Raw genomic sequence first — 16665 nt, forward strand, 5'->3', positions numbered from 1 at the left:
ACACAAAACAGACATATAATATACAGCCTTATAAATGTTGACCAATAAAAACCTTTTATGTTTTGTCCTGGCTGGATTGCTCAGTGGTTAGAGTGTTGGCCTGCGGTCCAGAGAGACCTGGACTTGGTTCCCGGTAAGGGCATGTACCTTGGTTGCGGTTTGTCCCTGGCCCTGGTTGGGTCGTGCAGGTGGCAGCCACTCGTGTCCCTTTCACGTCGATGTTTCTCTCTCTCTCCCTCCCACTCTATCTGAACAAGAAAATGGAAAAATGTCCTCAGGTGAGGATAAAAATAAAACAAAAAACATTCTATGTATTGCTCTTGCCCATGTGGCTTAGTTGGTTGGGTATCAACCAATGCACAGAAATGTTGTCAGCTGGATTCCTGGTCAGGGCACATGCCTGGGTTGTGGGCTGGGATCCCCAAAAGGGGGTGAGCATGAGGCAGCTGATCAACGTTTCACTCTCACACTGATGTTTTTCTCTCTCTCCCTCTTCCTTCTTCTCACTCTAAAAGTAAAAAAATCTTGCCCTGGCCGGTTTGGCTCAGCGGTTAGAGTATCAGCCTGTGGTCTGGAGAGGCTCGGGTTTGGTTCCCACTAAGGGCATGTACCTCAGTTGCAGTTTGCCCCCAGCCCTGGTTGGGTCATGTGGGTGGTAACCACTCGATATGTCCCTTTCACGTCGATGTTTCTCTCTTTCTCCCTCCCGCTCTATCTGAACAAAATATAGAAACATGTCCTCGGGTGAGGATAAAAAAAAAAAAAGTAAAAAATCTTAAAAAGTAAACATTTTATGTATACTTTTATTGTTGCAGAGAATTGAGAAATATAATTTCTTTCATGTTTCCTAACCCAGTGGTTTTGATGATTTTCTTCTTCCCATAAGAAATTCAGAAGACCTCCAAGATTCTCAGAGAACAGTGGGACCGAAAGCCATTTACTTGGAAGATATTTAAATGTATGTATTTTTGTATTCAGTCCAGTTCACTTAATTCTATAGCTGTGGTCTAGTCTAAGGTTTGGATATTACAACAATATATATAGTAGCCATGCCATTTGCTTACATGTTTATTGCCCCAGCAGTATCTAACACATTGATTTGGGATGCAAATCTAATGATAAATCAGTATGCTGAGGTTTTGAATGTCCCTACCTGGTTTCATTAAAGAATAATCAGAAACCAAGGTAAAACCATTTCAAGAAGAATGTCTATTTTATACCTTATCCATATTTTTATTTGACATAGTCAAGGCATATAGTTGATATTCAGCTTTCTGAAATTGCCATCCTTTAAAATGAGGAAGTATAATGTTTTGAAGCTAGATAGAAAATTGTTGCTTTTATTTCTTTGAAAAGTCATAACATTTACATTTTTAAAAGAAGTCAATTAGGAGGAAAAAGGTAAGTGTGCTACTCCCAGCAATGGAGCTATGTAGAAAGAATGAGTGTGCAGACAGACCTTATCAAGAGACCTCTTTTCAGAGATGAAGGTCAGCCAGAAATAACCACAGCAGTCTGAGATTTCACCCCAAAATTATAATCACCTCTATGAGGAGAAATATGAGGTAAGAAAATAGAACACAGGGTGAAGATTAGACCTAGAGAAAATGGATGGCTATAATTAGAAATAAGCTTGGACTCAACTAGTCCACTGGCTTTCTGTAAGTGCTGCTCAAACCTCAATGCCATCCTGGCTGTCCTTGTTCTGCATTCCTCGTTCATGTTTCAGATCTCTCTCCCACACATCATATAAACTCTCAAAGTAGGAAGTCATTCTCCACAAAATTTGAGTGCAAGATCCCCAAAATGCTGAATCAGTTTTGAAAGCAAGAAGGGGTTTAAATAATGCATTGTTTTCAGTTTACTTGCAAAGTGAGAATGCCTTGATTTAAAGGGACATTCCTGCAACTGGTAGTGATTTCATTTTCTCACAGTCGTGTAGTTATAATTACTACTATGGTTCATAACCACAAATTTAACATGATTATCTTGTTACTTTATAGTCACACTTGTATAATAAGAACATTTTACAATTAGGGCAGTTTTAACTTTCAAATAGTTCTTTTAAGAAATGATAGAATATCTCCCATTTAAAAATGGAATAGCTAATTTACAATAGCACCAGAATTTGCCTCTCCAATGGAGAGATAAAACCCGGTATTGTGTTTGGGAATAAGATCATAAAATTAAGTTTCCTCAAAAAAAAAAAAATCTATCTATATAAATCTGAGTGGATACACACATCACAGTCTCTGTGAACCCACACAAAAGTGAGCAGGGGATAGGCATTGGGTGGTTTCAGAGTGGGCTATTATTCACAGGAAAACAGCGAGATTCACTACGGAGGACATAATTCTCTTGACAGTGACAGGGCCTCATTCACAGACCCAGGACTGATGGTACATGCACAGTCAGCGTGCCAAGCGGCACAGGACCTGGACACAGGTCCCTAATGGTGAACTGAGATCATTGCTGAGGATACTCGGTGATCACATAAGGGACACTCTGTTTGCTCTCTGGGAGATGCAGTTCATTTGCACTAATTGCAGGCTTGGGGGCCTGGAGAAGGCAGCTCTGTGTACACATACTGTATTCCCTTTGTTGGCGAAGGTAGCTCTCACGGGCCCTGTTCCTCCCGGTATTGTGTGTGTGTGTATTAACAGAAAGATTTAGCTGCCTTTAAAATATATGTGCATTTCTAATTCTTTGCACTAGGCTTACTAATAGCTGATGAGGGGAAGCTACAATATAATAGTGAATTACTTTCCGGAAAAGTTGAGCAGATAATTCATGAAATAAAAGAAATCCAAGAAAGCTTAACCCAATTACTGTGGTTTATAGGATTTGCTTTTCTTCAGAAAAATTCAATCTTATAGAAAATTCTTTTCATCTATTAACCACTGATCTATTTTGGTATTTTTACAGAGAGATTGAATACTTTTCAACTCTAAGAATATATTTTGAAAAATATACTTCTGCATAACATTCTTGAGTTTTAAAATAACATTTGAAGAAATGTAAGATAAGAATTTTTATGTTTCAAACTTAGAAACTCTGCATGTTGAAGACATGGAATAGCATAAAATGAGGGTGAAATACATCTAATCATGTTAATATAGTACAACTTTGACTTTCTCTAGAGGTATGGTTGACTAAAAAATAAATATTTACTAAGAGCTTTAAATATTTAAAGATATTGACTAATCACTGAGATAGGTAAACAGAGAAGGAGAAGTGGTCCTTGTCCTAACAATGTTTACAGTATGTGTGGGGATGCCAGACATGCACATTATGAAAAGTTACCTACAAGAACCAGGTTAACCAATACCTTCCACATGAATAAAAATTGTAATCTGTACTTCAATAATTCAGAGATGAACAGTCTCAACGTTTCATTATGGGAAGTCAACAAATGATTTTGAGAGAATATAAAAAATTGAATTGAATTTGAATAAAAGAATATGAGGTTCAAATTGGTGACCAAGGCCTTATCAGACAGGAGCAGGTGTTTTACGAGTATGGAATGTAGAGAAGAGAGTGGGGCAGTAGGGGACCCAAAACTAACAGAGATATTGCAGTCAAATGTGGGAGGACCCGAGTGGTTGTCCAAAAAGTTTGAATCAGCAGGAATAGAAGCTTACTGAAGTTTTGAGAAGGATAAATACTTTACCAAGTGCATATTCAACAAATCTTTAATGAATCAAAGAATAACAGGTAATTTGATAGAGATGGATCCTGGAAGAAGGTAGGTTAGGAGACTGTGATGTACAAATGAGGTGATAATTTAGGATGGGCAGGAAAATTTGGAAGGAAGAGACAAAAACTGAAGAACTAGTGATCTTTTATATTCCTTAATAAATATTAAGCGGGGGGTAGGGAGGAGAGAAGAATCAAACATAACTCTCAGCTATCTGGGTAAAAAGAGAAATTTAAAAAATTAGGTAAAGGACTTTGTGAGTTGGTTTGCTTGTCTGTTTTATGGGAGAAGAGTTTAAGTGGAATATTGCATTTAAACTGAAGAGATGCTTAGGTGGGGCAGTTCAGTGAGCAGTAGTAAGAAATATGGCCCTGGAACATACGAGGAAGTGAAGGCTGCAGGCAAATCTATTTGAAGCCATGGGGCTGGATGTCAACTCTAACAAGATAAAGATGTCTAAATATAGGTAAGGTTAATATCAAGGGAAGGTTTTCTGGGCATATGAATTTTAACTATCAGTTTAAAGACAGATTTTCTAAGATGATGTAGTATATATCATCCTTGTAAGCATTAGATCTAACACCACTGCTATGAACCCAGTGAAGGATGAATATAATGGAATACAATGTAGATGAAATACACTGAGCTGCACAGTCATGATTTACCTTATGGAGGCCAGGAGTCATTCTGTCCTTAGCATGGTTAACAGCCCAGAATAGCTTCAGCTTTTCGGGTGTCCAGATCTCAACTACGCTACTAAATGAAATATTACCTTATTTAAGCACCTTAAGCTAAATTTCAGCATCTCATTCATTAAGTAAATATGATGATAATGAGATTAGAAATAATACATGTCACAGAGAGAAACATTCTGATTTGAGACACTGAAAGATCACTGTATGTCTTTTCTAGGTGATATGGGCTAAATCCACGTGTCTGATGTAATTCTGAGCAAAAAGGAGGAACCCAGCATAAAATGAATATTCACATGTTATGTGAATTTTCATTGAATATGTTAGTAGAACTTCATGCGGAAAATACATATTTAAAAGTGGTCATTGACTTTACATAGATACGGTCTGAGAAAAAAAGAAATATATAGTTCTAGCTATAAACTACAGTTCAAAGGAGAAATGATGACTAAAATGAGTGACAGAGGTAAATTGAGGACCCCTCTAAAACCTTTATTTACCTAAAAAAACACAGTTATTTATTTATTTATTTATTTATTTATTTATGTTTTCTTTATTGATTTTAAAGAGAGAGGAAGGGAGAGGGAGAGAGATAGAAACATTGATGAGAGAGAACATCATTTGGTTGCCTCCTGCATGCCCCCTACTGAGGATTTAGCCCACAACCTGGGCATGAGCCCTGACCAGGAATCGAACTGGCAAACCTCTTGATGCATGGGTCGATGCTCAACCACTGAGCCACACCGGCAGGGCAACAGTTCTTTTTGGTAAAGAATACAAAGAGTTAAAGATCAGTAGGTTTTGTGGTTTTATATGTATATATATATATATAAATATATATATTATAAAAATATATAGATATTATAAAAAATATATATATTATAAAAATATATATTTTATAAAATATATATATTATAAAATAAGGAATTTTTATATTTATAGAGGGAAATAAGTTCACTTATACATGATTTTGTAGGTAGAAATTTAAAGTGTCACTTTAAAAGATGTATAGTAAAATAGTGGTCATGTGTTTACTGTTGTTAACAAATATGTTTGTGCTTCTCTTTGATGATATTAGATTTAGGATAGCATAACAGCTAAGAACATGGGTTCTAGATTCAGATTTCCTATATAAGAATTACAGTTATTGAGAAAATTATTTAACTATAGTGCACCTCAGTGTCCTAATGTGTAAAATACTACCTAGAGCCCTGGCTGGTTTGGCTCAGCGGTTAGAGCATCCGCCCATGGACCAGAGAGGCCTGGGTTTGGTTCCCGTACCTCGGTTTCAGTTTGTCCCCGGCCCTGGTTGGGGTCGCATGGGTGGCAACCACTCAATGTATCTCACATTGATGTTTTTCTCTCTCTCTTCCTCCCTCTTTCCCTCCCGCTCTAGCTGAAGATAAATGCAAAATGTCCTCGGGTGACGATAAAAAATAAAAAAAGTACCTAGAGATTAAGACTGTTAGGAGAATTAAATAAACTAATACATATAATGAGGTTAGGGAGTTCATAGCACATGGTAAGCATCTACGGAAGTTAATTTTTATATTACCATTATAAAATTCTTTTTTTGTAATAAAAGTTACTTCAGTAGGCTTTTCCCTTCAAATTTGCCTTACTGTTTACAGTACTTATGATCTTGAATTTATGTCTGATATTAATTGCTATTATAGGCTCTTAGTTGATATAGGGCAGTGCTAACTAAAATGTAAGCAGCCATTTTTCAGTATTGTTTGAAGAGTACTATGCTTGGTGAATGTGTAAGGGAAGAGAACAGAGGCAGGACAAATATCTTGTTTTGGAAAAACGTGATAAGTCTCAAAAGGTGAAACATTGGGTGAATGTATATGAAAGAAGAACAAAGAAAATCCTGAAGTTTACAATGAATAAACATAAAGAAAAACTAAGACATTTCAAAGACAGGAGTCATCAAAAGATTTCAAATAAAGGCTGACGGACCAATTTTCTGGTGTGGGGCTGTTTCCTCCATATTTGAACACTGGGTGAAGAGATGCATAATTTACATATCTCTCACCTCCCAAATGGGAAAGAAAAAGACATATTAAGGCCACTTGCCCAGCCGGGCTCTCAGAGCCACTCACTGCTTGTGGCATCTGTTGACTGTCTAGAAATCTCAGAGTTGTCTCTAACAGTTGTTCTCTAGCACCTTCAGGCCGACAGGTTCAGTGACCGTCATACAGCTAGGGCTGGTCAAGAAGAGTTTAGGCCAGTGTATTTTCCTTGGGGCCCTTATAGAGTTTCTAGCCATAAAAATATTCTAGGCCTCATGTCTAAGGTATGAATAGAAGGGAATGGTGCTTTCTTGATTTACTATGCCTCCCAATTAAATAAATTTCTAGTTTAAGGATCTGGGGATCAAGAATGCTTCATTTGATTTGCGCTATACATAGTAGAAATGAAATAAAAATCAATAATTCAGGCCTAACCAAGTCCAGATATTTTACATTGTTAACTCTTAGATGCTAATCAGGAAGACATTTTGTAACTGTTCTTCAATGCCCAACTTCCTTTTTTGTGAACAGTGTTTTCTCTCAACTGAGTTGTGTTTCTTACATGAAAGATCAACTTAGAAAACTGTATACTGTGAACTTAATTTAAATCTAGTACACGATGAAAGTAAATATTTCGACAAAGGTATTTCAGAATCAAAAACAGAGAAGGTATCTAATCCCATGAAAATTACTAGATCATTTAATAATGAACAAGTTACATTTGTTAATAACTGCTAGGGTAAGAGAATACGTTTTTAACCAGTATATTAATGGATGAAGTTATGTTGCTCTGAATAATCAAGATAAAACCACTTTTTAAGGTTTTATACTTTGATTGGCACAGATTAGACTTTGTTCTCCTTATGTTCCATGAAGAACATTTTACAGGTACTATGAACAAAAGAAGGTAAAAAATAAGCTTATGAAAGTTTTCTTTGATAAAAATAATTGAGCATGAAAATTCAAGTACTATGTCACTGTAGTACCAGTATAATTACAAACAAAAATACAGATATCAAAGTAGTTGTAGGAAATATCTTAAGAATAACATGTATGCAAGGTGAATGTATTAACATTTTCAAGAGCTTTAACTTAGTCCTTAGATTTTCAATGCCCACTGAAATGTCATTATTTTAAAAAATAAATAAAACAAAACTTTGGAAACTTACTCCAAGCTAAGAGGCTTAGAGAATGCCATAGTTTTGTTTTGGTAACATTTATTATCAATGATATTATGAAAGAAATATTTTATGAATAAAAACTTAGCATTCTATTAGTAATAAACATAAGAAAACAGCAAACTAATACCTTGCACAAACACATTTTATATCTATTTAATATTCTTTATATATGTGACATGAATGATCATAAATTAGAGATATAACAAGTCTTTTCCTTTTCAAGTGTAGGTGCCTTAAAAGTATCAATGTATAAAAATGCATTCTCTACAATGAGAGAATGAGTAGTAAGGGTAGTCAGAGAAATATATGGGCATTATATGGCTGTAGTCATCTTGAAGACTATTCATTGAAGTTGATAACTAAATCATATGATACCACCTCTACTTACAAATTTGCGAGTATAGTAAGATTTCTAAGTATAGATTTTTATCTAATATAATTAATGACCTCAGAACTTTACAAAATGATATTCATATTATTAAAAATAATAATACCTTCTAAGAGGTTCAAATCATTCAATATATTGCTATTAATATTGTAAAAGTGAAACAAAAAATTGAGGAAGTTCATGAATTGCTTGATATGTCAAAATTAAAACCAATAAACTGGAGAGGGGAATTCCAAAATGGCGGCAGAGTAAATGGAAGCTACACAGACCATCTCCCAGGACCAAACTGGAATTACAACAAAAAGACAAATCATCAGGAAAAAGCAACAGAAAAGCAGTTTGGACGACCACATAACCAGGGACACTGACTCAATCCAGGTAGGCTCGCAGAGATGCAAGAGGGGGGCGGGGATCCCACGGTCTGCAGTGGCCTTAGCTGTGAGCAGCGGCCTTAGCTGTGAGCAGCGGCCTAAGCTGTGAGCATCACCCTCGGGTTATACTTCCAAGTGGCTCCACAGCGCAGAGCTGGGACAGAGGCTAAAATAGCCACAGCTACTCACCATGGGCTCCAGCAGAGGGAGGGAAGACTGGACTGGAACTGTGGGGGAAACTCGGGATTTGGAGAGTGCTCAGAGCTATTGCTGAGTTGTAGCCATGCAGCACTGTGGTCATCTTACTCCTTCCCAGGGCTCTGGGGATAGGCTGCAGCACCTCCCTCTGAGATTCAATCACACCTGGTGGCCATTGAAATACAAATTGGGGCCCAATAACAACCAGCACCTGCCCCACCCTTGGGAAATTCCCTTATGCTGAGCACAAGAGGGAGTTTTTAATTCAACTGAGAAGCCAAGGCTCTTCAGGTAACCACTACTGATAGCCTCCAGGCAAAAAGCTAGAGGATAACTGTACCATCCCTGGGCTAGCAACTCTAACCAGTAAGTAAGACATGACAGTCGTGTTTAACTTGGGTCCTCCATGGCTCATCCAAACACAGGAGAGGGAGCCACAAACAGCAGAACACCAACACCCACAGGGAAAATTTGGCAAGCTCCAAAGCCCACTGTGATAGCTAAAATGGTGAAACACAGAAACAAAAGCCAAATGAAAGAACAAGAGACCTCCACCGAAGATGAGATAAATGAGGTGCAGTTAAGCAAGTTAACAGAACTAGAATTCAGAGCCACGATCTTGAGGAAGCTCAACGGCATGTGTAAGGACATGAGCACCATGAGTAAACACATAGAAATGTTGAAAATCAACCAGTTAGAAATTAAAAACCACCGAGAAGAAATGAAGAATGAAATAGCAGAAATAAAGAACATTGCAAAGTTTAAATAGCAGAGTAGAGGAAGCTGAGGACCGGATAAGTGAATTAGAAGACAGGGTAGAAAAAGTCAAACAATCAGAAAACCAAAAGGAAAAAAAAAATTAAAAAACAGGAAGACAGCTTAAGAGAACTGTGGGACAACTGGAAACACTCACAATGGCTTGGGAGTGTAACCTGAGGGTGCTGCTCCCAGCTCTTAGGAGTCCGCGAAGAGGAAGAAAGTGAGCAAGGGTTAGAGAATATATTTGAAGAAATAGTGACAGAAAACTTCCCTAATTTGGTGAAGGAACAAGGCATTCAAATTCAAGTAGCACAGAGAACCCAAGTAAAAAGAACCCAAACATGCCCATACCAAGACACATAGTAATCAAAATGCCAAAAATTAAAGACAAAGAGAGAATCCTAAAAGCAGCAAGAGATAAGCAACAGGTTACCTACAAAGGAAACCCCATAAGGCTCTCAGCTGACTTCTCAACAGAAACACTAAAGGCCAGAAGGGAATGGCATGAGGTAATCAAGGTCATAAAAAACAAGGATCTGAATCCAAGACTACTCTACCCAGCAAGGCTATCATTCAAAGTAGAAGGTCAAATAAAGAGCTTCCCAGACAAAAAATGGCTAAGGGAATACATTAGCACCAAACCAGCACTGCAAAAAATGTTAAAAGGACTGCTATAATTGGCAGGAGAAATAGGAAGAAAAACAGAACCACACTAAATAGGCAATAAATAAATACATACCAATAATCACATTAAATATAAATGGTTTGAATGCGCCAATAAAAAGACACCGAGTAGATGATTGGATAAGAAAGCATGACTCATCTATATTTTGTTTACAAGAGACCCACCTCACAACAAAAGACTCACATAGGATGAAAGTGAAGGGATGGAAAAAAACTCTTCCAAGCAAACAGAAAGGAAAAAAAAGGTGGGGTAGCAATACTCATTACTGATGAAATAGATTTCAAAATGAAGAACTAGAGACAAAGAAGGCCACTACATAATATTGAAAGAATCTATCCAACAGAAAGATATAACCTTGATAAACATATATGCACCCAATATAGGAGCACCAAAATATATTAAAAATCTTCTGGAAGACTTCAAAGGAGAAATCAATAGCAATTCAAACATAGCAGGGGACTTCAACACCACGCTGACATCACTGGATAGATCCTTTTGATAAAAAATTAGCAAGGAAACAGAGACTCTAAATGAAGCACTAGACCAAATGAATTTAATAGATATCTACAGAGAATTACACTCCAAAACTACAGAATTCACATTCTTCTCAAGTGCACATGGGACATTCTCAAAGACAGACCACATGTTAGGGCACAAACTAAGTCTCTACAAGTTCAAGAAGATTGAAAGCATATCAAGCATCTTCTCAGATCGCAATGGCTTGAAACTAGAAATCAATTGCAACAAGAACATGCAAAGACATTTCAACAAATGGAGGCTAAATAGCATGTTATTAAACAACGAGTGGGTTACCGAGGAGATCAAGGAAGAAATGAAAAATTTCTGGAAACCAATAAAAATGAACAGACAACAACACAAAATCTATGGGATGCAGCAAAAGCAGTTCTGAGAGGGAAGTTCATAGCACTACAGGCCTATCTCAAGAAATAAGAAAAATTTCTAATAGACTATCTAACTTCACAACTTAAAGAACTAGAAAGCAAACAAAAAGAAAACCCCAGAGCAACTAGAAGGAAGGAAATAGTAAAGATCAGAGCAGAAATAAATGTCATAGAGTCCAAAAAAAAAAAAAAATTTCAAAGGATTAATGAAACAGAGCTGGTTGTTCAAAAAGATAAACAAGATTGATGGAACATTAGCTAGATTCACCAAGAAACAAAGAGAGAACCTAAATACACAAAATGAGAAATGAAAGAGGAGAAGTAACAACTGACACCACAGAAATACAAAAGATTGTTAACAACTACTATGAACAATAATATGGCAACAAATTCGACAATCTAAGTGAAATGGACAAATTTCTAGAAACACATAGTCTCCCAAAACTGGACCAAGAAGAGAGAAAACTTGAAGGGACCAATAACAACTAAAAAAATTGAGGATGTAATCAAGACTCTTCCAGCAAACAAAAGCCCAGGCCTGGATGGCTTCACTGGGAAGTTTTACCAAACATTCAAAGAAGAACTAACACCCATTCTCCTCAAACTATTTCAAAACATTCAAGAAGAGGGAAGACTTTCCAACTTGTTTTATGAAGCCAGCATAATTCTAATTCCAAAACCAGAAAAAGACACTACAAAAAAAGAAAACTACAGGCCAATATTCCTGATGAACATAGACACCAAAATCCTGAACAAAATACTAGAAATCGAATCCAGCAATACATCAAAAAAATTATTCACCATGACCAAGTGGGATTCACCCCAGGGAAACAAGGCTGGTACAATATTCGCAAATCAATAAATGTGATACATCACATAAATAAAATGAAGAATAAAAACCACATGATCATATCAATAAATGCTGAAAAAGCCTTCAACAAAATCCAGCATCTAATTCTGATAAAGACGCTCAGCAATGTGGGAATAAAGAGATCATATCTTGACATAATAAAGGCCATATATGAAAGACCTATAGCCAACACCATACTCAATGGGCAAAAATTAAAAGCATTTCCCTTAAGAACAGGAACAAGACAGGGATGCCCACTTTCGCCCCTCTTATTTAACATAGTACTGGAAGTCTTCGCCACAGCAATCAGACAGGAAGAAAAAACAAAAGGGATCCAAATTGGAAAGGAGGAAGTGAAACTGTCATTATTTGCAGATGACATGATGCTATATGTAGAAAACCCCAAAGACTCCATAAAAAATTTACTAGAATTAAAAAATGAATTTGGCAAAGTAGCAGGATACAACATTAACATGAATAAATCGATGGCATCCTTATACACCAATGATGAACTCACAGATAGAGAAACTAAGAAAACAATCCCATTTACCATTGCAGCATAAAAATTAAGATACCTAGGAATAAACTTAATCAAAGAGGTAAAGGACCTATTTGCAGAAAACTACAGGTCATTGAAAAACGAAATAGAGGAAGATATAAAAAAGTGGAAGCACATATCCTGTTCATGGATTGGGAGAATTAACATCATTAAAATGTCCATACTACTTAAAGCAATCTAAATGTAATCCCCATCAAAATACCAAAGATATACTTAATAGAACTAGAACAAATACTTCAAAATTTCATATGAAACCAAAAAAGACCTCGAATAGCCACAGCAATCTTTAAAAAGAAGAACAAAGTAGGAGGGGTCACATTACCAGATATCAGGTTATACCACAAAGTGACTGTGATCAATACAGCCTGGTACTGGGACAAGAACAGGCATGTAGACCAGTGGAACAGGAAAGAGAACCCAGAAATGGATCCAAGGCAATATGCTCAATAAATATTTGACAAAGGTGGCAAGAGCATACAGTGGAGTAAAGACAGCCTTTTTAATAAATGGCGTTGGAAAAATTGGACAGCTACATGCAAAAAAAGAAACTAAACCATCAACTTACACCATACACAAGAATAAACTCAAAATGGGTAAAAGACTTAAATGTGACTCATGAATCCATAAAAGTCTTAGAAGAAACTGTAGGCAACAAAATTTCAGACATCATACGCAGCAGAATTTTCACTGATATATCCCAAGGCAACAGAAACAAAGGAGAAAATGAACACATGGGACTACATCAAACTCCAAAGCTTCTGCATGGCAAAAGATATAATCATCAAAATGGAAAGGCAACCCACTGTATGGGAGAGCATAATTACCAATGATATATCAGATAAGGGGTTCATTTCCAATATATATAGAGTGCTAATACAACTCAAGCAAAGGAAGACAAAGAACCCAATTAAAAAATGGGCAGAGGAGCTAAATAGACATCTCTCCAAACAGGACATACAAATGGCCAAGAGACATATGAAGTCATGCTCAACATCACTAATTGTCGGAGAGATGCAAATTAAAACAACAATGAGGTATCACTTCACACCTGTCAGAATGGCCGCCATCAACAAATCATCAAACAACAGTGTTGGTGAGGGTGTGGAGAAAAGGGGACACTAGTACACTGCTGGTGGGAATGCAGACTGGTGCAGCCACTATGGAAAACAGTATGGTGTTAACTCACAAAATTAAAAATTGAATTGCCATTTGACCCAGTGATCCCACTTCTAGGAATATACCCTGAGAAGCCTGAAACACCAATCAGAAAGAATATATATACCCCGATGTTTGTAGCAGCACTATTTACAATAGCTAAGATCTGGAAACAGCCCAAAGGTCCATAAGTAGATGAATGGATAAAAAAGCAGCGGTAAATATACACAATGGAGGACTATGTAACGGTAAGAAAGAAAGATCTCTTATCCTTTGAGACAACATGGAGGGACCCGGAGAGTGTCATCCTAAGCGAAACAAGCCAAAAAGAGAAAGACAAGTATCACATGACCTCACTTATTTATGGAATATAATGAACATCACAGTCTGAGGAATGGGGTAGTCCCAGAGATGTGGAAGTGGGGTACAGACTGACAATCCCCAGAAGAGGGGGTGTGGGGGAGAGATAAACCACAGAACTTATATGCATGAACAATGGACATGGACAACAAATCTGGGGACAGGGTGGTGAGGGAGGGGGAGGAGGAATCAGTGGGGGCAAAAGGAGAAACATCTCTAACAAAAATAAACAAAGTAATTAAATTAAAAAAACCCAATAAACTGGATGTAAGAATCATGTCTTTTCCACTTGCTATAATCCTTACCTGAAGATCTCTCTCTCTCTATATATGTGTATATATATATATACATATACATATATATATAAATACATGCACACATGTGCATATATATACACACACACACACGATTATATATATGTGAAAGAAAAAAATGTATAATTGAACATACAGATATAAGATATATTTAATGACATCTGAAGAGCTGACGAACCTATAACAAATGCAAAGGACTAACCTGGTGTGACTACTACTCCATTTCCATTGACCACAGGCCTCTCTTCCTCTTCCTCTTCAGGAGGCTCTATACTTGCTTTCTCCATGTTGCTCACTGACTTATTCCTCTTCCGTTTTCCTTCAGCACTTGCAGTGGCTCCTGGAAGTATCTGGTCTGTTACATTTAATAATAGTGGTGCTGGTTCTGCTGGAGGCTTTGGGGTACCGTAGTAATTGTCTGCAAATAATACCAAAATATTATGGAATTAAACATTTTTCCTACTATGCACATAACCTGTAAAGAATGACAAATTTGTACCTTATTTTATACATATATGTGCATTTTACACACCCACACACATATCTATACATATGTTTTTTTAAAAAATCTTTTTCTATCTTTTTGCTGCTATTTTATTGACCTTTAGGGCTTAAAGATATAGATCTCTCTTCATTCTCACCCTTTTTCCAAACCAAAATATAGTCTTGTGTATTAGTCTCACATGGCACAGCACAATTTCAAAATTATTTTAAAAGTTTTAATATCAAGCATCGATTACAATCTTCTTAAAAATAATGACATCTGCCTGCCTGAAGTGGCTCAGCTGGTGAGCGTCATCCTGTGCACCGAAGAGTTGCTGGTTCAATTCCAGTCAGTGCACATGCCTATGTGTGGGTTCGATCCCTGGTTGGGACATGTACAGAGGTCTATGGGCTGATGTTTCTCTCTCTCTCTCCCCCCCGCATGTCTTTGGGTGAAGATACAAAAAAGAAGAATAAAAACAATTATGTCTAAATAAGGGTATAAACATCATTTACTTTTTAGCAAATATCACAGCATTCTGGAAAGACAAAGCACACTGTGCTTTTCTACAGCTTTCAAAGGGCTCTGGCTGTTGTCCTTGAAGTGCATGGCATCTTGCTGTATCTCCACGCCAGTTTCGTGGTTTCCATGGCTGCTGACAGTGGGCCTGCTGCTCTCATCATTCTTCAGATGATGGCAGCTCTTCTTCCCACAGCTCCATGATGTGAGCTATGAAATCATTTGTTTCTCCCATTAATCTAAGAGACTTTTTGAAGGAGACTAATTCTTATTTCTCTCTGTAGTACATAGTAGGCATAGAATCAATGCTTACTAAGTGAACATTTTTATATATTTAAGAAATTATTTAAAATAGTCTAACATTTTCATTGGTAAAGAACATAGTGGGTTTTTTTTTAAAAAAAATTAATGGTATACTTTTATCAATTTCAAACTCATATTGGTGTTCTAGTTAATAAATTGAATAATATTTTGCATTCATTTCCTCACTTGCTCATTAAAATATTTATTTAGCACTATATACCCAGGCACTCCAGTATGTTTGAGAGAAAATGAAATGATAAATATAATCCAATCCTTGTCTTCTAGAGCTCAAAGGTGTGGTGCGGAGGTCAGGTACATTTGACATCAAGCACATAAGCCTTAGAACGGAAAACAGGATTAAGCACTGCAGTCAAGAGGCATGGAGGAGGAAGCCAGCCTGTCTTCAGAGGCCGCTGAAGGCAACTGGGAAAACTGTGCTGGACAGAAACACTTAACTAGAAGTCATGAGTTCTAGAGTCAGCTTTTCTGTACAACTACAATTTAAGCAAGTTACTTAACTGTTTAAATTTTATTTTTATTTATTTTTAATATGTTTTCATCTTTTTCTTTTTTTAGAGAGAGAGGAAGGGAAAGAGATTTAGAAACATCGATGTGTGAGCAGGGGGGAGAGGAGGAGGTGTGCCACAGCCAGTAATCCAACCGGGACCTCTCACTTCATGGAAAGACGTTCAATCCACTGGGCCATACCAGCCCGCACAACTTACTTAGTCAAGCTCAACTTCTTTATCTATAAATTGAGAATAGTAATACTTGTTATAATCACCTGTATTCTGGGTTGCAAACAACCAAAACCTAGTCTAGTTAAGTTAAAATAAGGATGTACTGAAAAGATATGAGATCGTTCGTTGAGGGAAGAGGCTGAAAAGCCTTGGGAAAATGGGCAGAAACAAAGCAGTCCAGTTGGGGCACCCCAGTGGCCTCGCTGGCTCTGGACTCTGAGAGCTCTGCTGGTCCACTGCCAGGTGCAGCCAGGAGAATGGGCCTCAAGCTATTCCGAGGGCTCTCATTCACTCATTTCCAGAAAACTCTCAGGTGGGGTCTCTCATTGGCTGAGCCAAAGTCAGGTGAGAGCCTGGGAGCTGCCAAGTCAGGGAAAGATAATGGATGCTCTCCTTTGATTTAAGGAGACAGAGGCGGAGCCCTGCCCCTATCCATTTATCTCAGGATGCCCCCCAGGCAGAAGGGTCTTGGGATACTGCACAAGCGGATATG

General features: G+C 37.3%; 1 protein-coding gene across 3 annotated transcripts in view; it reads right to left on the minus strand.

Moving 5' to 3' along the window:
* Nucleotides 1–16665, minus strand: part of MAGI2 (membrane associated guanylate kinase, WW and PDZ domain containing 2) — a 1542253-nt gene that overhangs the window by 477891 nt on the left and 1047697 nt on the right. For all 3 annotated transcript variants that reach the window (XM_036247106.1, XM_036247104.1, XM_036247105.1), the window contains exon 4: nucleotides 14329–14544. In XM_036247106.1, coding sequence (XP_036102999.1) covers nucleotides 14329–14544 — 216 coding nt within the window. The remainder of the gene's footprint in view (nucleotides 1–14328; nucleotides 14545–16665) is intronic.

The sequence above is a fragment of the Molossus molossus genome, unplaced genomic scaffold, assembly GCF_014108415.1.
Source record: "Molossus molossus isolate mMolMol1 unplaced genomic scaffold, mMolMol1.p scaffold_m16_p_7, whole genome shotgun sequence".
Taxonomy (NCBI): Eukaryota; Metazoa; Chordata; class Mammalia; order Chiroptera; family Molossidae; genus Molossus; species Molossus molossus.